This window comes from Oppia nitens, unplaced genomic scaffold (assembly GCF_028296485.1).
Source record: "Oppia nitens isolate AA-2021 unplaced genomic scaffold, nextdenovo-longstitch-racon4-pilon3 scaffold1_pilon_pilon_pilon, whole genome shotgun sequence".
Taxonomy (NCBI): Eukaryota; Metazoa; Arthropoda; class Arachnida; order Sarcoptiformes; family Oppiidae; genus Oppia; species Oppia nitens.
In genome coordinates this window covers 11,892,757-11,919,865 of record NW_026533199.1, presented here as the reverse complement: position 1 = coordinate 11,919,865, position 27,109 = coordinate 11,892,757, and the positions used below count along the sequence as shown (strand labels likewise).

The window sequence follows — 27,109 nt, the reverse complement described above, 5'->3', positions numbered from 1 at the left end:
TTTACTGTATATATAAAAAAAATATTTTATTGTATTTGATTTTATTGTACAATCTTTGAAAAATTATTTCAACAAAAAAATATTTAACTGAAATATTTAAAAAAAAATTCAAGAAAAAACAAAATTTTGATATATATATATATTTGTTTATAAAATAATTATTATATTTCAAAACAAATTATTATTTAAAAAATAAAACTCAAATAATTAAAATAATATTTTTTTTTAAATCTGAGAAAAAATAATTAATTAATAAAATTATTATATTATAGTATTTTTATTATTATAATTATTACTAATTAGATCCCAGTTTTCTCTTTAATCCATTGTCTATACGGAGCAACACTGGTAACTATATTGGGTTGTCCGCCGCCGCCATCGACCGTACCGCAGGTCAGATCACTTGATAGTATACCGATTAATAACTGGGATTTTTTTCTTTGATTTTCATTTCCTAATAATGACATCAAACCAGAGCCTATACGTTGTTGTTTTGGTTGTATTTGATTATCAATTATTGATACGACAACTGGTGAACCCTCATCGCCCTATATTATTAATATATGATATAATATTTTTTACGATATATTATAATAATATATATAACAGTATTGCTAAAGGTTTTCAGGGATTTCAGGGGGTGGGGGTATAGGGTGGGTGAATATTTTTACTGCATTTTTACATTGTAGGAGGCCTCCTAATTTTTTGTCTCTAGGCCCTGGGGGGGGGTAAAATCCAAAATTCTCGATCTATGTGGGTGGGGGTAAGAGGTCTTACTTTACCATAGCCACCCCCTTTAGCAATTCTATTATAAAATATAATGACATGTAATTGTCTATATATACAGCTATATTAATATACTACTAGATTTACATATACATTTACAATTGAATGTTAAGTTTATATTTTTGATGTTACTTTTTTAATTAATATATATCCTTGAATTTGTGTTTAACTTCATTTGCATAATAATTATTCAATTATTTTTCCTTATATGGTATAACCACTAAATAGCTATAATATTGATGAGTAATTTTTGAATATTATTTGATGTAAAAATATTATCTTATAATAATATGTTTTTTAGTTTTAAGCCATTCTGGCTTTTGTACTCAAACCTAACAGTTTATTAAAACATGTAATTAATGTATTACTAATAAATTCAATAAAGACATTCAATATAAAAACTGATTGATAATATTTTGAAAAGTAAGTGTAAATATATAATAGTTGGGGAGTACGGGCGGTCGAGTGCCGAACAGCACTGACCGTGGGTGTGGCCTGAACGGCCAGAATCGGTAAATGAAAGCGGGCCACATTTTATGTGGTGGCAGCGGTGCTGGTCAAAAAAGCCGCACGCGCTTTATTAAAATTAATTGGTAGTGATTGTCGGACCTAGCGAGGGAAAGGTAGGTGCCGATATAGTCACAGGTAACTGGGAACCGCCGTTAAAAAGGGTCGGTTTGAACCAACCGGGTTCCTGGTCGGTCTGGCCAATAGGCCGTTTCGATAATTTTTTTTCCGCTGGATTGCGGGCCTGAAAACCAAAAAGTTTTCAGTAATTTTTTTTATTAATATTGAATTCAAGAGATTAACGTAAGTGTTTATTTTCTCAGAAATGGGATCGAAAAGTCCCGAAGAGACAACATTAACAACATCTCAAGAGATGGATGCGCTGATATCCGAAGAGATTCAACTAATACTACCCGAAGAGTATAACCAATTGTTTGAAGAGTTAATTAGCGAAAAAATCGCTGAAGAAATATCCATAGAAAATGGCACATCAAGTAGTGACCTTGGAGAGTGCGACATAACTATACCTATTGAGACTATAACTATAGAAGTGCAATCCGACACAATTGCCGATAACAATATTACAGACGGTATAACAATACATGATCGCTTAAATTATGATGCGATAGTATTACCAGAAAAAACTACGGAAGACATTGATCGCAACAAACGATTAAAAGCATATAAAGATAAAGACGACGAAAATGACAGCAATAATAAAAAAAAACAAAAGACTTCACGCAAATCGAAAACCTACGTACAGGAGGTGACCGTCAGACCAAAAATTTGTGCAAAACTGAATTCGGTAGTTGTCAAACAAAAGTCGACTAACGATAATTCCGTTAACAACAAACCCGTTAACAACAGACCCGTTAACAGCAAAACCGTTAACAACAACAAGTCCATTAACAACAATAAATTCGTTGTCAACACTAACAAAAATGTCAACCACAACAATGAAGTTGTTAAGCCCAACATATTTTCAAAGCGTGAACCTGCTGATGGTTTTTTTAAATTGCCGCCGTTCGGACAAAGGAGATTTGATATAAAAAAAGTATCTCATGATATGTATCCTAAATTTTCGTTAAACCCGAGACGGTATACACTGACAGGTAACAACACTGTCACCGCATTTGTAACATCAACCGATTGTTTTTATGTGGGTTATAGTAATGGTCGCATTAGTAAATATCATTACTTCTCTGGTGTGGAGTTGACACCATGGTTTAATAATATTGTCAATGAAAAGGTTATTGATATTAAGCCAAAGACACCTAAAGATTACGTTTTTGTTATAACAAATAACTATATCACGCAATATTCAGAGGAAACGGGAGATCGTAGTTACAAACAATACTGTCGTATACCAATTGTAACAGCTATCACTGAAAGTTTCTATAAATTGGTATTTCTTCGAAATGGCAAAGTATATCAACTAAAATTACAAAATAAAAAATTCTGTGGTGGATTTCAGGTCGCTGACCTAATGTTACCTGTACATGGTGTGACCTTATTGGATCACAATGACCTATCAAGCTTTGTGCCATGTATTGTACAGTTTGAAAATAAAATTGGGGTGATTGTTTTCGAATATATTCACCGAAATTTTATTCGTATTAGTCGTCGATTTTGGATCAAAAATGATGCCATATTAGGCGGACGATTATCACTTGCAATGAGTGAAAATTATCTCTTCGTTGCTGACACTTACATAACGACAGCCGATAAAATATCCAATGTGGTGGCCGTGTATCATAACGAAGGACTTAAGCATAGTATCGGAAGAACGTTCAGTATATTGGGCAAACAAGTGATTCGATTGCAGATAAGCGACAATAAACTTGTCGTTATGTCGGAGCCGATACAGATAGAGATTTACAATACAAACACACAAATACTCGAATATCTTGTCCCGGCTTATTACCCTTTTATAAATTTTGTTGTTATGAATAACAAGGCTATTCACTTTACACAATCTGGTGTTGGTCAGATTATTGACCTCAATAATCACAGGCTAAATAAAGACGCTCGGTTTATAAGAGTTAAAGATGAACTACGGGTGGCAAAAATTAAACCAAGTGAATTGATAAACACCAGAGGTAATCAATCAATTTTTTATAACCCGTCGAATCTTATGTTAAAGAGATTTCGTGAGGTTTACGGTGTTGAGATATATGTCAACAAACCACGAATGTCTAGTAGTGGATCATTCGTTAGTTCACTTTACATACCTGATTTAGGTATTAAGTTTACAGCAAATGGTGTATCAATAAATAAAACTAATCTAAACATGTGCTATAAATTGCATAAGAGTTATTGTGACAAATTGTTAACTGTAGATCAAGTCAAAATTGTCAGATAAATAAAATTGCAATAAAACTAATATCGTGTTGTTTATTAACAGAAAATAAAACATTGGACAAACCATATATTTATAAAGATTTATTTGGAGTTTTTGAAATTTGTATAAAATGCAAACAAAACGGCTACAATTTTAAACATCATCCATATAATTGCTATCGGTGCTATATGTGTGGTAATGACGGGCATACAGAAAAAAGTTGTAAAGGTAAAATAAAACAACATCAAGGAACGGCCAGTGGTCGAAAGCCATCAATTATCAACAAGGATTTACTAACGAAATACAAATACTTGTCACTCGATTTGGAAAAATTAAAAGGACAAAACAATCAATTAATCGCAGGTTATTTAGCCATAATAGCATTTGATAAGAAGCTCAATGGTAATAGTGATAATGATCAGTTGGTATACGCGGCTAAGATACAATATAAGCGGAATGAAATCAAAAGCTATCTTAATCGTTGGTCAGGTTTACAGCCGACACTGCACGGCGAAAAAGCTGTACCATTTAAAGAAGTCAAACAAACACTTAAGGAAATTATTGTTGGAAAAATTATTGTCGGTATTGATATACTCAATGATTTCAAGTGTTTGGAATTGGACAACAGTATATCACATAACATGATAGTGGATTTAAAAGACATCTTTATTGACAATAGAGGTCAACCAATAGGACTTATGTATTTGAGTTACGCCATATTAAACAAAAAAATACATGACGTTGCGGACATTCAAACTCATAATCCAATCACAGACGCGCGATTGTGCGCAAAGATTTATTGTAAGCATTTACGTAATAAAATACCAAATATTAATGGCTATCAATGGATTAGGGAAAAGTTTAATAAAGACTTTCCAAATTTTAAACGAATAAGAAATTAAATTTTAATTTTGTTTAAGAATTTTTATTAATTGTTTACAATTTAAATAAAATTGAATATGTGGAAATTTAAACTTGTGTATTATTTGTTATTCTCAACTATTTTTGTTGAAACTAAAAGTTATCGTGTATCGAAAAGAAGTATCTTATTTGGTAAATATGAAGACGGTAAAGGACAGGTGTTCACTGAACAGTCAATAAATAATGTTACTACTACAATATTGGAAAAAGAAGTGAAAAGTTCTGAAGAGATCATTGACAACAAAAATACAACGGCAGATATTTACAACGAAACATTAACTTCTAATCTAAACAATACTAACGATGAGGAAATATTGACTACATTATCAAATAATATCAATAATAAGACAATTTTGGAAGAAAAGAGACAAAAAGAAACTTCAATAAAAATTGACGAAAATGAAATTAAAAGTTTGCCTGATAGATTTAAAGAAGTAAAATTTAAATATAATTGGAAAGATATGCCTAAAAGAAACAGAACTGGTCCTGTACCTGAAAGAAAATTCAAATATGGAGGTGGAAGATGGATGCCAACGCCTGATGAAATGATTGAACCCGAACCTGACTTTGAAGATGAAAATGATATTTCTTTAAAGTTATCTGAGTCTATTGATATGAGTTATAGTCAACCTAAGTCTGCAAGTAAATTCACAAATCCTGAATACTTAATTAATAGCTCGGTAAATGGTATTAATTTTGTCAAAACTGGGCGAGCATATGTGTTTGAAAAGTCATGGGATGCTTATATAAAAATTGAAATACAATCGCCTCCAAAAATTAATTTGGATGGTATTGTTGTAAAATGTATGAATATATTTTCATATGAATCTACACTAAAAACATAATCTAATTTCGTATCGTAAAAATATTGATATCATTAACTTTAAACTTTAATAACTTTTTTATTTTTTAACTTAAATAAACAAATTTGATATCAAATAATAGAGTAATAAATCACAATTAAATTGATATACTAGATGGTCAAAACAATGGTTTAAATAACAAAATATATCAAGGTAAAGTTATAGGTGTTAATAATTTAGGTACAAAAATTATTTTCGTGTTTTTAAAACGCGCGTGATTTCAGACACATTGTTGGGACCAATTGATTCCAATGCATTGTTATTAATTTGAATACACGTAAATAAACAGTAAATGCAGTGATTATCATAAAAATGGTTAAAATACAAGAATTTTCAGATGCAATTCGCCAACAAATGTATGATATGAGAGTCAGCACCGGAAAGTCATACGCAAAAATAGCGGAACTGTTTACAACAACTGATAATACTGTCCGATCAATTGTAAAGAAAGTCGAAAAGTACGGGACAGTTAGAAATCTCGCAAGAAGTGGTCGAAAAAGATGTACCAGTGCTAAACAGGACAGGATATTGAGTCGAATTGTGGCAAAAAATAAGAAGTTGACCACCGATGAGATTAAGGAAGAGTTGGCCGCCAGAAACATTTTGTGTCACAGAAACACTATTAGACACCGGATTCAAGAAATGGGTTATTACAGTGGTATTGCGCGAAGACGTCCAATGATAAGCCTAACAAATCAGAGAAAACGATTAGACTTTGCACGAAAGTACATCCGGATGCCTATGTCATACTGGAGGAAGGTCTTGTGGTCAGATGAGTCAAAATTTGAGATTATTAGTACTAAACGTCGCCAACGAGTGTTTAAAAAGAGAGGCGAAAGCATTAATCCTGATAATATATGTCCAACTGTGAAGCACTCGAAATCAGTTATGGTATGGGGGTGTATGACAGGCCAGGGAGTTGGCCATTTGGTCGAAATTCCATCAACTATGGACCGCTACATTTACGTTAACGATATTTTGACCCCACATTTGCTTCAGAGTGCCAGAGATCTACAAATAAGCGATGATTTTTTATTTCAAGCGGACAACGACCCAAAGCACACATCAAAATTGGCAAAGAAATGGTTGTCTGACAATCAAATTGAGACACTTGAGTGGCCGCCACAGAGCCCTGACCTCAATATTATTGAACATCTATGGGATGAATTGGACAGACGTGTGCCAAAGAGCGAAAGAAAAAGTTTTTCTGCGTTTAAAGAGTCGTTATTTAATGTCTGGAAAAATATACCTGAAGAAGTCACAGAAAAGCTGATCCAAAGTGTTCCAAGAAGATTGCAGGCTGTGATTGATGCCAACGGAGGCAATACTCGATATTAATATTGTTTTTACTAAATTAATAGCTTTATTTTGTTAATAATATTTAAAGTTTTGATTTCACGAAAATACTTTTTGTACATAACTTTTTTTACCATTTCTTACTTCTTATGCTTTTTTATAGATAATATGATAATTAATGCAATTTTATTTATTGACTTATAAACTTTGAAAAGTGTTCTTTCATTTGATATCAAATTTGTTTATTTAAGTTAAAAAATAAAAAAGTTATTAAAGTTCAAAGTTAATGATATCAATATTTTTGCGATACGAAATTAAATTATGTTTGCAGTGTATAACAGAATCGGAAGTTTTGAATAATCCAAGATTTAAAATAATAGAAAAAACCCCACAAAAAAATGTTTATAGAGATACGATAAATCAGAATATAATTGAAATATACAATAGAAATCAACTCAGTTATGTGGATGTAAGCAGATCAAATATAGTCATACAAGAAATCAACCCACAATTATTGTCTAAATATGGAGGCTCCGACGGACATATGTGTAAAGATATATATAAGTATTATGAAAAACTATATGAGGACACGATTAAGATATTGGAGGAATCTAGAAAAGAGTTTATAACTTCACACAAACGTATAAAACGTGAACCATTTACGGTAGCCTTAGTAACAGCAGCTGTCGCAGCTCTGGTTGTTGGCGGATTGTCAGGAGCGGCTGCTGGATATCTTACCACTCGTGGTTTAAGAGATAGAGTTGATAATTTGGAAAAACATATGGGATTTTTACACAATACTATTGAGACATTTGCAAATAAAACGGCACTTTTAGCAAAAAATGTTGCCGATTTTGCCGAAAATGTTAACAAGAAAATGACAATAATTCAGGAGTCAATGAATCAACAAATTGATTCGATGGCCAAATACGTGACACATAAAGCTAAAATTGACCACGTTCATCGAATACTTACCATACAAGCACTGTCTTTACAACAATTAACAACACTAGAACTCGATAGTTTACGTGAATGGGATCTTATATTTGTTGAACTTTCTCACGGAAAATTGCCACGAAAACTGATTAATTTTAACAAAATACAGGAAATACTAAAAGAAATTAAAAGTAATTTGCCGACAAATTACGAGTTGGCAATTAGAAAAACTGATTTTGGATTGTATTATAAGCTACCAATTGCTGGACACGATCTGAGAATAATGGATAATAAATGTTATCTATACATTCATATGCAAATACCAATAAAACCAAGACATTTACAAAATCAATTTACAATAATCAAACCATCGTTTTTGCCCATACCATGTGATACTAATGATTGTAAATTCGTAGCAAATAACGAAAAACAAGCTTTAATAACCTTTGATTTGGGAGAAGTTAGTTGGATGTTTAATGAGGATAGCGGTAAACTTGATTATGAAATCATGCAACAATCTTTGGACTGCCTAAGTTCAGTCGGTCAAAAAACCTGTTATACTTATTTTCCGACCACACTACAAAATCCAACACCGTGTTCTCGCGCCATATTTGATTGGAATGAAACAGCAATAGTCGAAAGCTGTGTTATAAAATACAGACAAGAACAGGAGTACGGAGTAATACCTGTATTACCTTACGTATATGCCATTCATAAACAAATGGTTTCACATTACATTGAGTTATGTCGACACGAGTCACCAAAACAAATAATAACTACTTATTGGTGTGATATTATTCAGTTAAAATCAAATTGTGACATTTTTATTAACAGTACCGGACAAACTCTTTTAGCACCATATTCTGAAGAATTGGAATCAATTCATGAAGTAAGACACGTCTCATACAAGTCTAGTTTGATTCATAAAATTTCAAAAAGATTTACTGAAGATCCATGGGATCAGATATCAGATTATCATATGGAAAATCTGGAATCAGTATTCAATAAGACGGCATTAATAAGTAAAAATGCTGTCCTATCTGATGGACAGTTGACTAAAATAGCTGGTAATGCATTAAAAATTCAAAAAGCAATTCAACAGATCGTTAAAGACATGCAAAACAATTTATATACATTCAAAACAAAGTCAATGTTTTGGTATTATATTGGGATGGTCAGAGAGTTTACCCAAATGATTATAACCTTTATTATGGTTTTTGGGTTTATAACATACACGCGTTATTTCCGATTGTTGGGTGCCGGATTTGCTATATCTATACCACGGTCAGCTAACGCAATGCCAGATATAATAAGCTATGTAAATCCCTTTGGTAATTTAAAGGAAGAGATTATTTCAATATTTACGTCAGCAACAGCTATTATTGAAATTGTATTTTTAGTATTGGTTATTGTGATGTTGTTTCTATTTTTAAAATACGATTTTGGTCGAAAACTTATCTTCAAAGAACATTGGGGTGGACATGGTGATTATTTTAATTATGAGACAATTAATGATAAATTTAGTTTGTTTATCTCACATTCACACAATGTGAACTATTTGGCATATACATTACCTGAACTGATATATCTTAATTTTAAAATTGATATGGATTTAACAAATGTCAGCTCAATAATAATAACAAATGCATTGAATAAATGGATTGTTACAAAAAATAAAGACAAAGATCTCTGTTATCAATTGCAAGCAAAAGTATTCATAATCGGATTAAACGAGAAAGGGTTTCCTTTAAAGAAAGTATATCAAACTATAAAATGTAACCTATCCGAGTTAAAATACAAGACAGAAGGCGTGCCCAAATCATTTAATATGGTCAACTTTGGTGACGCAATTGTTAGTGTCTACAAGCAAACACCAGGTGAAGAAAATCGAAATGTGACGTATATGGCAAACGCAGAAAGGGCACAAAGACAACTGGCAATTCTAAGAGCTCATTCAAGAAATAGGCGTCGAAATAATAGACGTGAAGTACAGTTTGCTGGACTTAATGATTATGAATTGAATACTTTGATTTAAATGTCTATCTTGTATTGAACAGTAAACTTATATGTTAATCTATATTTAATCAATTAATTATATAATTATATGTTAAAGAATATTATTGAATTAATTATATACGTATTTGTTAATCAAAATATTTAATTAAAGTTGTTTTAAATAAAAGTTATTTTAATCATTAAAAATTTTGCAATGGATACGGACGATAAGCCAGAACATTTCCAACAGCCAGAGGAAAGTGTTACATACGATGAGATAACATCAGCGGCCAGTGTGTCAACAAATATAGCACATAATTTAGCAGATAATCGTCGAAGACCATCTGCACCACCGTTGCCAATAGGTGACACACACCATTCTCGGGAAGGGAATAAAATTCCAATACCAAAATTTTCTGAGGATAAAGATTTTACTTTGTGGTCTCAAGAGTATAAGGCAGTGAGTCGAATTCGCAAATGGACGGCAGAAGAGGAGGTGGACAATCTGTACATTGCTTTCGAACAATGTCCAGCTGCGAAGTACTATTATTTGAGATCTATTAAACAAAACTCAGCTCTGAAATTAGACGAAATATTGGAAGCTTTAAAGGAAAAGTTTTATAACTTTTTCATAATGAAATCGCCGACGGCACTCATTCAAGCCAGGAAACAGAAGGACAAAGAATCGGTACAACAGTATTTTTATGAAATACTAGCATTAATTGAATCATATGCTCCGAAAATGGATGTCGAGGAGCAGATGCGAATAATTGTCGAAAACCTAGAGCCGAGACTACAGAATGAGGTTAATCGCAATTTGATTACTCATAAATGTACAGCTGTCGAAGAACTATTCTCCGTTATTAAGGGTAGTGACGACTTTATGTCAAAAGCTCGAAAAGATAGAAACTTTACAGATAACAGACGGCCGAGATATGAACGGGTACAGTACGCAGAAGCTGTCAAGTTTGGCAAAAAAATAGCCCAACCAAACACTAATAAATTCGGACAACAATGCAATAGTGGCCTACAGAATAAAACTGTTCATACGGACAATACAAAGCCCGATATGATTAGCGTTGTCACACAACGTGTTATGAAACAGTTGAAAGGAACAACAATTGGGAACACTTATCAAAATAAAAACAAACCTTTTGATAAAACAAATAAAAATGTCCGATATACTTATGATAAGTATAAGAAACCTTTTCAAGACAGAAAAACTACTGGATGCTTTAACTGCGGAAAAGAGGGTCACTTTAAGAGAGATTGTCCGGACTTGAAAAAAGATTCAAAGAAAAATGAGGGAAACACCTCGAGACAAAATTAAACGAGTGTACTAATTTTGTCGAAGAAGAAATACACTCAATATTAAAGATATATAACGACGACTTACCTTACGAATGTATTAAACTCACTTCTGCTAATAACGTGGATACAAAATTAATTACAGCCCAAATTAAAATTGATAATAATACAATTAATGCTATTATTGATACCGGAAGTACAGTATCTTTAGTTAAAAGCAGTGTACTTAATTTACTCGATATACAATCTGATCGCCAAACTTCAAAAAAAATTAAATTATTGGATAAAAGTACCCATATTTTAGATGAATCCGTTGACTTAAAATTTGAACTCAAAGAACAAACGTTTGAACATACATTTTTAATTTACGAGGGTATGCATGACGATATCTTAATCGGACATGACTTTCTTAAAACAAATAATGTAAATATTGACTTAGAGATTGATGTCATTAATTTACCACCTCCACGTTATCGATCAGGCGGATTTGGGGTCTATACATTCAAAAATGTTTTAATTAAAAAGAAATCAATAAAAAAATTAAAAGTCGTTTCAAACTACAACAAAATAAATACTAATAATTTTGTTTATTTTGTGCCAAATAAACACTTTATTGAAACAACAAATTTAAGTATTAATTCAACAATTGTTGAGTTGAACAAAACAATTACAAAAATAATTGTTTATAATAACAAATCCTATGGATATAAGATATCTGAAAACACTTTAATTGGGAAATTCTACGAAATACCCGAAAGTGAATTAAAGATAGACAAAGTTAATGTAGTCTGTGATGACAACAACGAGTCTATTGACCTATCAATAATTAAATATGAATCTGATGATAATAAACAAAGTTTTCAAAAGCTACTTAACAAATATAAACATTTGTTTGGGACTACAATTGGCAACATTAAGGGAGCAAAAGATATTGAATTAACTATTAATACTGGTAATGCTCAGCCAATAAAACAGAGGGCATATCCTACAAGTAAATCAGAGAAAGATGAAATTAAAAATCAAATAGATGAGATGTTAAAAAATGATCTCATAGAAGTTTCATATTCTCCATGGAGTAGCCCAGTTGTCTTGGTAACAAAACCGAACGGTAGTTACAGATTTTGTGTAAACTACAAAAGATTAAACGATGTTACTGTCAAAGATAATCACCCATTACCACGGATTACAGAAACTCAACAATTATTGAGTGGATGTGAATATTTTTCAAAGATAGATTTATTGTCAGGCTATTGGCAGATAAAAGTTGCCAAAGAAGACAGACCGAAGACTGCATTTATTACTGCATACGGTCTATATCAGTACAAAGTCATGCCATTTGGCTTAACCAATGCGCCAGCATGCTTTCAACGATACTTACAATATGTCCTTTCGGATTTGTTGTGGAATTCATGTGTTTGTTATATTGACGACATATTAATTTTCTCCAAGACATTTGATGAACATATCACTAGATTAGAGTTAGTATTCAAAAGATTGAATAATTTTGATCTTAGAATGAATGCTGAGAAATGTATATTTTTATCTAAAGAGATCGAATATTTGGGAAATATTATCTCTAAGGATGGCATAAAAGCAAGTGCTAAACACTTGCAAGCACTAAAAAATTATCCAATTCCAGAAAACCAGAAGAATGTAAGAGCTTTTTTGGGACTAACTGGATTTTACAGACAGTTTATTAAAAGCTATGCTGATATTGCAAAGCCTTTAAGTGATTTATTAAAAAAATGTAATAAATTTAATTGGACAATGGAATGCACAAAAGCATTTGAAATATTAAGAGATAGATTACTATCTGAACCGATAGTCGGATTGTATGATCCGGAAGCGCAAAATATACTGTATACAGACGCATCAGACTACGCTATGGGTGCTGTTTACGCTCAGATTCAAAACGGCAAAGAAAAAAATATTGCCTATATTTCTAAGTTATTTAATAATGCAGAAGTTAACTATAGTATCTCAGAGAAAGAACTAAGAGCTATAGTTTGGGCATTACAGAAATTAAGAGAATTTCTATTTGGTTCTCATGTGACTATAAGGACTGACCATTGTTGTCTTATATGGTATAACCACTAAATAGCTATAATATTGATGAGTAATTTTTGAATATTATTTGATGTAAAAATATTATCTTATAATAATATGTTTTTTAGTTTTAAGCCATTCTGGCTTTTGTACTCAAACCTAACAGTTTATTAAAACATGTAATTAATGTATTACTAATAAATTCAATAAAGACATTCAATATAAAAACTGATTGATAATATTTTGAAAAGTAAGTGTAAATATATAATAGTTGGGGAGTACGGGCGGTCGAGTGCCGAACAGCACTGACCGTGGGTGTGGCCTGAACGGCCAGAATCGGTAAATGAAAGCGGGCCACATTTTAATATATACAATATATTTTTAAATTTAAAAAAATTAATTAATTTTTTTTATTCTCTGTCTCTCTTTCTCTCTCACCCACTCATTCAATAACACTTGTTTTTTTACCCACTCTTGACCTGGACTTACCATTGACACACCAATAACACACTGGATATGTAATAATTCATTTACAAAAAAAATTAATTAATTCTCATTTTTATTCTCTCTTTCTTTCTCTCTCTCTTTCTCTCTCACCCACTCATTCAATAACACTTGTTTTTTTTTACCCACTCTTGACCTGGACTTACCTTACAGGTTGACTGATCATTGTTGGCTACCAAACAAAGATGACTGCTATCGGTGTTGTTGTTGTTAGTGATGGTAATAGTAATATCGTTAGCCATTGTAGTCATCCTAGACGTTAGACACTGTTGCCAATCAACTGTATGTACGTATTGTGAATAAGCCGTAAATATACGACTAAATCTGGATTTCGATGCACAACCAGCTATGATAGCCTCTATCCCATTGGCTATAATTGATTGGTTGTTTTTGTTGTCGATGTCGACCAATTCAACTATCTGTAAGTAATCATCGTTACCAAGATATGGTTGGACCCGAACCAGTGCTATATTATGCTGTTTAGTCACTGGCGAGTACTGATCGTTGATAATGATTTGGTCGACACCATAGTAGCTAACATTTTGTATAAAACTTTGTCTACCGACACCAACAAAAATACCAGATAAGTGATGACTGTTTTGATGTTGTTGTTGTTAGTAGTAGTAGTAGTAGTAGTAGTAGTAGTAGTAGTAGTAATAGTAGGGTTGGGTAGTAATGATGATGATTAAGATAATAATAGAGAAAATAGTTATTATTTTAAAAAACTTATATAATCGGTTTCAGAAATGTTTGATACGGTTTTTTGGTAATAACTTTTTTTTTAAAGTTATACTTTTATAGGAGAAAATTTTTTGTACAATATATACGGCTGTCCTTACATCCCGGAGCTGCATAATATATATAAAAAATGTACTAATTTTATGACATATTAAAGGTAATAATATTATTTATATAACTTTATAACAGTATAACCTAATAAGTTATTGCCAAAAAAAACCAAATGTCAACCATTTTTTTAAAAACGGATTAGGCGTCGTTCACATATTACGTTCGCACTTTTTAAGAAAACTAGACCCCCTCCCTCACCTATGTTCGCAATTGTTCGCATATAGTCATTTAAAAAAATTACGTTCGCTTAACCCTAACCGCTACCCCCCCCTCCCACCACAAGATATATCTAAATGCGAACGTTCTTAAAGTCTCTACCCCTCCCCTCCCCCTCGTTAGCAAAAGTTCGCTTTGGCTAACCCCCCCCCCCTCACGTGCGAACGTAATATGTGAACCACGTCTTATATATATATATATATATATAGATTATATTACTTATATACACAACTGGCTGCTGTTAATATCCAATACGGACTGATTATAGCACCGCCACAATAGTGTTCATTAAATTCATTGATCAACGACGCGCTATAACTGATTAAACGATTTGAAAAATCGGAAAAACCGAGTATCGGACGTGGATTTACAGGATTAGGATTATTATCAGTTGTAGTAGTAGTAGTAGTAGTAGTAGTAGTAATACTTATACTACTACTAACAGCAGTTATATTGGTTTTCTCGTTAATCCATTGTAGATATGGCCGAATACTGGTAACGACATCGGGTCGGCCGCCGCCGAGACCGCAGGACAAGTCAGCCGATACTATACCAACTAATACTTTTTTATAACTATTGATTTCCTTAATCGGTTGATTAAGATTATCTACTGTTACTGGACTACCTTCATCGCCCTATTATTTTTAGATATATATAAAAAAATAAATTAATTAATTATAAAATATAAAACAACTATACTATACTATACTATATCTCAAAACTAACATAACAGACACCCTTTCCTTTAGAGGCTATCAAACAAATTTTATTATCATTAATGATCGGTATTTTTGTTGTTGCATTTGTGCTGTTGTTGTTGTTGGTATTGTTGGCCATTGTTGTTGTCGCCGACAATATCATAGCCGTGCACTGTTGCAAACTGATTGTACGGGTATTCAATGTGTTTTCTCTGTGGTCAAAGTTTTTATCGTCCGTATCGGGTTTCAAACTGTTTATATAGGCTAACGTCCAGTTGGCCAATGGTTTGTCCGTCAATCCTATTATATCGTTCCATAAGTCGTCACGGATATAGCCGTCAACCCTAACCAATGCTATATTGTTTTCGTTAGTTTCGGCCGAGTATTCGGGATGTACGACAATTTGGTCGACTGTTTCGGTGCTATATATTTTACCTTGATAATAATCATTTATCATACCTATGCTAAAACTAGAAACTAGACGACTGTTTTTTTGTATTTGTATTGTAAAAATGGGGGGGGGGTAGTAGTGGAAAAAGTTTGATGAGAGGGAGGGGGCAAAATAAAAATAAATAAAATAAAATATATCAATCAGTAAATATAATATAATATTATCGTTTCATTGTATTAATTTTTATTTTTAAAAATTAACTTTATAATAATTTAAAATAATTTTAACTAATATAATTGTTTTATAAATGTTTTTATAATTTATAAATAAGTATAATTATTAATAAGGGTACAAAAATAAGAAAAAGCATTATTTACATATAAAATATCTAATAATAATATAAATGTTTTAAAATTATTTTTAAAATGTATATAATTATTATATATTTTTATAATTTTTGCAAAAAAAATAATATTAATAGGTTACTTAATGGGCATACTTAAAGTAACTTAAAAAATTTTTTAATATCTATATTACAAATATTATTATGATTATTATTACTTACTTATGTACACAACTGGCTGCTGTTAGTATCCAATGGGGACTGATTATAGCACCGCCACAAAAATGTTGGCCATCAGGTTTGGTCATCAATGTTATGGAAAAACCTAAAACAGGTTTATCATATCCATTGCTACCTATTATAGGCCGTCTATTAGTAAAAGTAAATTTAGCAGTAGTTGTATCAATAATTAATAAAACTAAAATAATTAGCACAAATTGGTCAGTAATAAACATAATTTTAGTGATTTTTTGTTTGTTAATTTAATTTAATTATTTTACTATAATCTTATATTATGTTTAAGATTATGATTTACTAAATGTTATGTATTTTTTTTTGTTGAAAATTCAGATTTTTTTTTATTCCGTATGTTTTTTTTAAATAGTTATTGAATTACTTATAGAAATTATTGAATGTATATTATAATTATTACAGTAACCAATGTATTAACTTATTAGTTTATTAATTTTTTTATGTTATAATTTTATTGATATATTTAAAAAAAAACTTTTTTTATTAGGTAAAATATAAATGTATAATTAATTAATTGGTTAATTTGTCAATAATATAGACTATACATCAGCAAATAATTATTTAATAAAAAATACTGTATAGTCAAATAAATTTTTCATTTACATTATTAATTTATAAAGTTTTATTTGATTATTAACTGTTAATTTATAATATACTTAAATAATATACAGTAAAATGTATATATATTGTAAAATATTGTAGTAAAATAATATATAAAATAAAAGTATAGCTAAATTAGATAATTTTTTTTATTTTATAAAATTAAGATTTTTAAATATACTATTGTCTGTTTATTTATCTATTATTTTTTTCAACAAATATAATAATTTTATTAAATCTTATTAAAACATAATTGTTAAATGTTTTGTTTGTGTAATTTATTTATTAAAACATTAAAAAAAAGTATACTAATTTACAATACTATTATATTATTTATTATTATTTTTTAAAAATTAACAAGCAAAAAAAAACTCAAATAAATATATCAAAAAAGTATAAAATTTGTAAATAAAAAAAATAATTAAACAAATTCGTGATTATTTATATTCCTGTATTATCTTTAATCCATTGTCTATACGGGTAAACACTGGTAACAACATCGGGTCCAGCGGACCGATCGCCGCACGACATACCGCTAGATTGGACACCCATTAATACATCATAGGGTTGTCTCCTGCGGAACGTTACTCTCATATTTTTTTCGTCTATTAGAAAAATAATTCGTAATAATTGTTGGCTTATTGTTAAGTACTGGTTGTGAGTGGTTTATTGAAGATAGTCAGGTGCTTTCAAATACAAAATATAATAATATTATGGCTATTACTATCTACATTGTAAATGCATTAATAAAAATTACTTAAAATAGCTTAATACTACCAAAACCCACCCTTCCACCCCCACCCCTACCTACACACCTATTACTTTTTTTATTTCGACCACCACCACCACCACCACCACCCACCCTCATCCCCGGATATTATGCAAACCATATCAAACAATTAATACATCAATTAATATAATATATACCTCCAATCCAATTTTCCATTGGGTTTAGTTTGTTTTTAGTTGTAGTTGCTGTAGTTGGTGGCGGTTTATCTATTACTGTCATTATAACTGGTCCACCCTCATCACCCTATTATGCATATATTTTTAATAAGTAAAAAACATATATTTTTTAATAAGTAAAAAACATATATTTTTTAATAATTTAAAAAAACAATTATATATATATATATATATATATATATATATCTCTATCGGCACTTACATTACAGGCACCCTTTCCCTTGTCGGCCATCACACAAACATTATTACTATCAATGATTGTTGTTAAGCTGTTTGTGTGGATATTATTTGCTATAATTAAATTACATTGCTGATAGTCTAGCAAACGTACGTCCAATGTATGTAGAAACCACCAAATCATAGATTTATTAGATCCCCAATCGGCCCCTATCTTGACCTGAGTTCCGTTTCCGTGCGGTAATTGATTGTCGTCGTCATCAGCCAAACGTATTGTCTGAACTAAATCACCGAAAGTTATGTTTGGTTGAACCCTAACCAGTGCTATATTGTTTTGTTTAGTTTCAGGCAAGTATTGTTGGTGTATAACAATTTTGTCGACAGCATAGTAGCTATCATTTAATTTGTAATCATTTCTACCGACACCAACAGCAATGGTATCAATCGGACGACTAGGTTGTTGTTGTGGTAATAGTGGTGGGTTAGGAGCCATGAATGTGTTAGTTAGTAAAGTAAATTAAAATACAATATAACTATGAAAAAGTATAATAATTTTTTGTTTGTTTGTATAATTACTTATGTAGACAACTGGCCGCTGTTAGTATCCAATTCGGACCAATGATACTACCGCTACAAAAATGTTCATTAAGTTTGTCATTGGTTGTCATCAACGATACCGGATAACCCAAACCAAATCGGGTTTGTTTCCAATAACCAAATATTTTATGTGTGTCCTGTTTATTAGCCAATACACTATTCAATGTATTATTATGACTATTACTAACACTAGTTATATTGGTTTTCTGATTAATCCATTGTAGATATGGCTGAATACTTGTCATAACATTAGGTCGATCCGAACCACACGATAGGTTATCCGATAGTATACCGATTAATAGTTTTTCAAAATTTCTACTATATTTATCACAATTACCCGATTGTTGTTGTTGTTGGTGTTGTTGTTGTTGTGGTTGTCGTTTGGGTATATCTATTATAACTGATCCACCCACATCATCCTATTTTTATAACATATACTGTATATTTAATTATATTATACATACATTATTTTAAAAATAAATCAAAAAAAATTTATTAAACAAAAAATTATCTCTCTTTCTATGTCTATATATATATATATATATATATTGATCTTAACTTTATGACACTTACATGACAACCGATTTCCTTATTGTAGGACAACAAACAAACATTACTACTGTCTATGGTTATTGTTGTGTTGTTGTTGTTGGTGGTAGTGGTGGTGGTGGTGCTTATGGTGTCCATAGTATTATTTGTTAGCATAGACTGGCACTGTTGCCAACCAAGTGTCCGGACGTCATGTATATGAATACCTCTATTTTGAAAATAAGTCATTTCGGCAATAGTCGAATCGTCAATAACTGGTTGATCGGCCAATTGAACTATACGTACACCTGTATAGTCCATTATATATGGTTGTACCCGAACCAGTGCTATGTTATGTTGTTTAGTCTCAGGTGAGTACTGGTCGTTGATAATGATTTGGTCGATACCGTAATAGCTTTTATTATAGACAAAATCTAGATAACCAATTACAACACGAATGCTAGATAAGGATCGACTGTTTTGTTTTTGTTGTTGTTGTTGTTGTGGATAGGATTAGATTAATGTGTAGATAAAGTAGTGATTAATTCATAAATTGAAATTATTATAATAATTCAAAAAAATCAAAAATAAATATTGTTAATAATATTCTATATCCAAATTAATTTTTAATATATATATATTTCATAAAAAAAACTAGACTATATACTATAAATATTATTTTAAAAATTATATACTGTATATAGCTATTATATTATAATAAAAAAAAGTTATTTAGTTGTATATATATATATATATATATATATATATATATTATGCCGGACCCTATATATATATATATATATATATATATTATAATTTATATATATATATTATAATTTATATATATATATATATATTATAATTTATATATATATATATATATTATAATTTATATATATATATTATAATTTATATATATATATTATAATTTATATACATGTATATATATACTTATTTATTAAACAGTAAATCGGGTTTATATTGTATTATATATATATATATATATATATATATAACTTACTTATGTAGACAACTGGCTGCTGTTAATATCCAATTGGGACCAATTATAGTACCGCAACAAAAATGTTGATAAAATTTATCTCTCAGTGATGCCTGATATCCGTTAAAATAGCGGTTTTCTAGTTTTGTTGTACAAATTACCGGACGATTTTCATTATAATTATTATGTCTAATAGCAGCAGTAATAATATTGGTTTGTTTGATTAGCAAACTATTTAGCAATGATACTAATAAAACAATTTGAACTAATTTGTCAAAAATATACATAATTGTTATTTGTTGGTCAATATAATGTAGAAATATTTTTTTTTAAATATAAATATTTATTGAAAACATTAGATAAGTTTAATTACACATTATAATTGACAAACGCAATGTTGTTTTTAATTATTTATATATATATACTATATATTAGTAAAGACTATTATTAGATATTATTAGTAATATTTTTAACAATTTTATTTCATAATAATAATAATAATACTAAATCAGTTTGCACTAATTGACCAAAAAAACTAAACATTATTGTTTGGTTGATATTGAATATAATAATAATTATTATTTTGATGCTCTCATACATTTATTGCATATCTATTTTTTTATAGTAAATGTTAAATATTTTACAAATTCAAAAATATATAAATAAATATAATTTTTTATTCCGTATGTTTTTTTAAGTAAATTATCCGTCTATGTAACCGATATATAAAGTTATTAATAGCTTTTTAATTTTTTTAATATAATAACTTTTGTTTTGAATGTATGTATAATTAAAATTTTATATTAATAATAGTATATAATGTTTTTAAAAAAAATTATAACTGAATTATAAATATTTAAAAAAAATTGTGTAAAAATTTTAAATATAGATAATATATTGATTTATAAATTTGTCAACAAACATAATTTAATTATTTATTTTTCTAGAGTTTGCTATTCAAAAAAAAAATACTATTAATTTTTTATTTATTGATATTATACTAGTATTTAACTAAATGGTTTGCAATTTTTTTTTATTTGATCCATTATTTACACTAACAATTTATTAATCTTATTATATTAAAACTTTATTGTAAAATATTTGTTTCTAATTTTTTTTTGTTAAACAAGAAATATATTCATTTACAAATTTATTTTAAAAAAATGTCAATTAAACTATTTTTGAAAATAAAAATTTAAACAAGGAAATTATTTTATAATATAATTTTAAAACACATTTTTAAAAAATAAAAAACAAAAAAAATAAACTATTTTTTTTGTTTGTAAAAAACGAACATTTATTGCATAAAATTCGTGATTATTTATTATATTCCTGTATTATCTTTAATCCATTGTCTAAACGGGACAATAGTGGTAACAACATCGGGTCGACCGGACTGACCGCCGCACGACATACCGTTAGATAGGACACCCATTAATACCTCATAGGGTCGTCTACTAGGGAACTGTCGTTCCATGTTTCTTTCGGCTATCAAATAATTTTAAAAAAATATATATGTAATAATAATTTTTGTGGACTTATTAAGTGCATTGATTGAATGGGGGGGGGGCTTACCATACAACCACTTTGGTCGTCAAATTCAAAATATAAGATAATATTAGGGTTATTACTACACATAGCAAACCATACCCACCCCTACTCCTACCCTACCTACAAATTATTGTTATTTTTTATTTTAACCACCCAACTCACCCACCATAACCCACCCTATCAAGTATACACAATCAATACATTATTATAAATGCCATTATTATTATACCTTCAATCCAACGTTGAATTGGATTTAGTTTTTTTGTTGGTCTTGTAGTAGTTGTTGTAGTTGTCGGTGATAATGGATTATCTATTACAGTCATAATAACTGGTCCACCCTCATCACCCTATTATGAATATATATATATATATATATAGTAAACATATATTTTAAATAATTAATTAAATAAATAAATATATATATATATTAACTCTATATACACATACATTACAGACACCATTTCCATTGTCGGCCACCAAACAAACATTATTACTGTCGATGATTGTTGTTGTTGTTTTTGTCATCCTAGACATACACTGTTGCCAATCAAGCTTATGTACATCTAGTGTATGTACAAACCACCAAATCACAGATTTAGATCCCAAACCGGCCGCCATCCTGACCTGAGTTCCGTTATGGCCGTGCGGTAATTGATTGTCATCAGCCAATCGTATTGTCTGAACTAAATCACCGAAAGTTATGTTTGGTTGGACCCGAACCAGTGCTATATTGTTTTGTTTAGTCACTGGCGAGTACTGGTCGTGTATAACAATTTTGTCGACAGCATAGTATGTATTATTTAATTGGTAATCATTTTTACCGACACCAACATAAATACTAGAAACCGGTCGACTAGGTAGTTGTGGTGGTGGTTAGGGATAGGACATGGATAGGTGTAGTAATTATTAAGTAAAGTAAAATAAATTAAAAATATAAATATAAATTTATAAACTATGAAATATATAATAATTTTTTTGGTTGTTATATATACTATATAGTGTTATATATAGTATAATTACTTATGTAGACAACTGGCAGCCGTTAGTATCCAATTCTGACCAATGATACTACCGCTACATAAATGTTGTTTCAATTGATTGTCTATCAACGATGCCGGATAACCCAAACCAAACTGTGAATTTTTCCAATAACCAAATATTTTATGTGTGTCCTGTTTATTAGCCAATACACTATTCAATGTATTATTATTACTATTACTAACAGCAGTTATATTGGTTTTCTGATTAATCCATTGTAGATATGGCTGAATACTTGTCATAACATTGGGTCGACCCGAACCACAGGACAGTTCATCGGATAGTATACCGATTAATAGTCTTTCACTATTTTTTCTATATTTATCACAATTACTCGGTTGTTGGTGTTGTTGTTTTGGTTGTGGTTGTCGCTGTGGTATATCTAGTATCACTGATGCACCCTCATCGCCCTATTATCATAAATATATAAGATTTTATATTTTTAGATTAATTGCACATATTTTGTAAATAACAAATAAAAACTATTAAATAAAATCTCTCTCTCTCTCTCTCTCTCTCTCTCTCTCTCTCTCTCTCTTCTATATACATCAGGGTTGCTAAAGGTTATCGATTTCAGGGGGGGGGGAGGGTATAGGGGGAGGTAAAATGACAAAATTTTCGAAAAAGCTTGGGGTATAGGGGGGGGGTGAACATTTTTAAACGACAATTTTTGCCAAATTTGAGTAAATTCCCATTAAATTCCCTCTAAATTCCCACTAAATTTCCACTAAATTCCCACTAAATTCCCACTAAATTACCACTAAATTTTCCACTAAATTTCCACTAAATTCCCACTAAATTCCCACTAAATTCCCAATAAATTCCCTATAAATTCCCTATATAAATTATATATATATTACTATCTATTATATATTTATCTATAAATTGCTCTTAACTTTATGACACTTACATGACAACCGATTTTATTATAGTAGCTCAACAAACAAACATATCTATTGTCTATTATTTTTGTGTTATTGTTATTGTTGTTGTTGGTGGTGCTTGTGGTAATTGCTGTAGTATTATTTGCTATCATAGACTGGCACTGTTGCCAACCAAGTGTTCGGACATCAAGTATAGATTTACCAGTTTTTCGCCAATAAGTCATTTCGGCAATAGTCGAGTCATCAATAACCGGTTGATCGGCCAATTGAACTATACGTACCCATGAATTGTCCACTATATATGGTTGTACCCGAACCAGTGCTATATTATTTTGTTTAGTCACTGGCGAGTACTGGTCGTTGATAATGATTTGGTCGACACTGTAATAGCTTTTATTATATACCAAATCTTGAGTACCGACGCCAACATAAATGCTAGATAAGGGACGACTGTTGTTGTTGTTGTTGTGGGATTAGGATTATGTAGGTGTGGGTAATTAAAAATTATTACAATAATTAAATATATTAAAAATATTGGTTCAATATAAAATTAAATATTATAAAAATTAGTCTAAAAATCTAAAAAAAACAGTATTATATAGTTTATACATTATTATTATTATTACTACTACTACTAACTTATGTACACAACTGGCAGCCGTTAGTATCCAATTCTGACCAATGATAGTACCGCCGCATAAATGTTGATTCAATTGATTTTTCAGCGATGCCTGAAACCCATTATAATTGCGAAAATCTATATTTAATGTACAAATTACCGGTCGATGTTCACTATTATTAGATTTATTATTATTATTATCATTACTAACAGCAGCAGTAATATTGGTTTTGATTAGCGAAATATTTTGTATTAATAATAACAATACTATTAATAAAACTATTTGCATTAATTGGCCAAAATTAAACATAATTGGTGTTATTGTTGTTGTCTAATAATGATATTATTTAGGGATTATTTTTTAAAAAATTAAAATTTAAGAAAAATATTTTATTAAAATCTCACTGGATAAGTTTTTACTATTATACATTGACAAACACAATGATTATAATTAAACCAAGGTTACATTATATATTTATTGTATATTTACTAGTAAAGACTATTATAAGTTATATCTAAAATAGCAATTAATATATTAAAATATAAATTATATATAAAAGTTATTTCCTGGAAGTAATGAAAACAATTAATTTTATATATATCTATAAACAATAAAATAAATAAATATAATGCAAATGATATTAAATATATTAAATTTTTTATTAAACATTTCAATAATATAAAGTTTATTAATAATTATTAGTAGTATTCAATAAGTTATTGAATCTATATTTTTCTACGAATTGTTAAATATTTTACACAATTTAATAAATTTTCATAGATTTTTAGCATTTATATGTTTATAGTTAATAATTTAATGTAAAGTAAATAAGTTATATAAAAAGCAAAATATTAATTAATTAAAAAAATATCAATTCAAATTTGCCAATTCAATAATTATTAATTAAAGTTGAATTTAAAGTACAACAATTGATGAAATATGTACATTTAAATCAATTGGGTTTTTAAATTTTTTTTTTTAATAAAAATTTGTTTTAAAAATTATAAACATTATAATATATTGTAAACCATAAACAAGTCATAAAAACAAGTCCAGCACTCCATTACACACAAAAAATTATAGAAATACATTGTACAATAAATTGCATTAAATGAATGCAATAACCATACGATTATAAACAAAAAACTATTTGTAAGCTTTAAAACAAAAAATTAAGTAGTCATCAAAAATTTAAGTTTTAATTAATAATATGTAAGCATTTATTGCATTTTTAACAAAAATTTATAAAAATAAGTTATTATTAAAATTATCGAAAATTACCATTAAAAATAGCTTGAATATGATTTTCAATACTTAAATTTTTTAGCAATATTTTCAAATGAGAAAAATTTAGTAAATTTTTAAACAATTCATAATATATAAATACATACTAAATAGAAAAACAAACCAATAGACAATAGGATTATAAAATTTTTATTTTGATTGCTTTGAATAGATTAATGCAAAATATAATATTTAATTAAAATAAATATATTTAAAAGTCAATACAAATATAGATTACAAATACAAAATAATTATATATAACTAACAATTTAAGACATAATTAATAATATAAATTAGACATTTCTAAAATAAAAAAATCAAATTATAACAGGAAATTAGCAAAAAAATTTATTTTATAAAATAATTTTCAGATACAATATTTAAATAATATAATAATAATATAATTTAGTAAAAATTAAAAAGAAAGAAAAAACTAAATTAATTATAAGAAAATTTTAAAGAAAAAATTAAACAATTATTAGAAAAAAAATTTTGAATTAGTATATTCCTGTATTATCTTTAATCCATTGTCTAAACGGGACAACACTGGTAACAACATCGGGTCTGTCATCGTGACCGCAATACATACCGGAGGAAATAACACCTATTAATGTATCATATGGTGTAGGATACCATCTCTCATGTCTCGTGTGTCTTTCGGCTATATAATAAAGTAGTAGTAGTAGTAGTAGTAGTAGTAGTAGTAGAAAGTAGTAGTAGTAGTAGTAGTAGTAGTAGTACACACACATACACACACATACACACACATACACACACATACACACACATACACACACATACACACACATACACACACACACACACACACACACATACACACACATACACACACATACACACACATACACACACATACACACACATACACACACATACACACACATACACACACATACACACACATACACACACATACACACACATTGAATTATTTAAATAGACAATACAAATCAAACATACGTCCAAACCAAAATTCTGTTGTTGTCGGTATTGTTGTAGTAGTAGATGGTGTTGTTGTTGTTGGGGGTGGTTTATCTTCAACAACCATTATAACTGGTCCACCCTCATCACCCTATTCATCATATTTTATAAGTAAAAAAGTATAAATTTTTTTATATAATTGAAAACAATTATTTTGTCAATTATCTATCTATCGACACATACATTACAGGCGCCCTTTCCTTTGTCAGCCACCACACAAACATTGTTACTGTCAACGATTGGTTTAGTATTGGTACTCCCGTATGTCATCCTAGACACACACTGTTGCCAATCAAGCTTATGTACATCTAGTGTATGTAGAAACCACCAAACAGAATCAGTACCCCAACCGGCACCGATCTTGGCCTTAGTTCCGTTATGGCTGATATGCGGTACTTGATTTTCATCAGCCAATCGAATTGGTTGAACCAAATCACCGAAAGTAATGTTTGGTTGGATCCGAACCAGTGCTATATTGTTTTGTTTAGTCTCAGGCGAGTACTGGTCGTGTATAACAATTTTGTCGACAGCAAAGTAGGTATGATTTAATTGGTAATCATTTTTACCGACACCAACAAAAACATTAGAAATTTGATTGCTGTTTGTTTGT

At 29.5% G+C, this 27,109-nt stretch overlaps 2 protein-coding genes across 2 annotated transcripts; both read left to right on the top strand.

Moving 5' to 3' along the window:
- The first annotated feature begins 1,618 nt into the window (after positions 1–1,618).
- Positions 1,619–4,536, top strand: LOC128951515 (uncharacterized). The gene is made up of 2 exons (XM_054296762.1): positions 1,619–3,392; positions 3,698–4,536. The coding sequence occupies exons 1-2, from the start codon at positions 1,619–1,621 to the stop codon at positions 4,534–4,536; spliced, it is 2,613 nt and encodes an 870-aa protein (XP_054152737.1).
- A 439-nt stretch (positions 4,537–4,975) lies between these two features.
- Positions 4,976–7,107, top strand: LOC128951937 (uncharacterized). The gene is made up of 2 exons (XM_054297245.1): positions 4,976–5,359; positions 7,046–7,107. The coding sequence occupies exons 1-2, from the start codon at positions 5,017–5,019 to the stop codon at positions 7,072–7,074; spliced, it is 372 nt and encodes a 123-aa protein (XP_054153220.1). The 5' UTR covers positions 4,976–5,016; the 3' UTR covers positions 7,075–7,107.
- Positions 7,108–27,109: the final 20,002 nt, after the last annotated feature.

Excerpts from the sequence above, each read along its gene's own strand:
- LOC128951937 (XM_054297245.1), top strand. The coding sequence starts at position 5,017 with ATGCCTAAAAGAAACAGAACTGGTCCTGTACCTGAAAGAAAATTCAAA. Across the intron at positions 5,360-7,045 it reads GGATGGTATTGTTGTAAAAT|TGTATAACAGAATCGGAAGT; the intron begins GTATGAATATAT and ends TTATGTTTGCAG.
- LOC128951515 (XM_054296762.1), top strand. The coding sequence starts at position 1,619 with ATGGGATCGAAAAGTCCCGAAGAGACAACATTAACAACATCTCAAGAG. Across the intron at positions 3,393-3,697 it reads TGAATTGATAAACACCAGAG|AAAATAAAACATTGGACAAA; the intron begins GTAATCAATCAA and ends GTTTATTAACAG.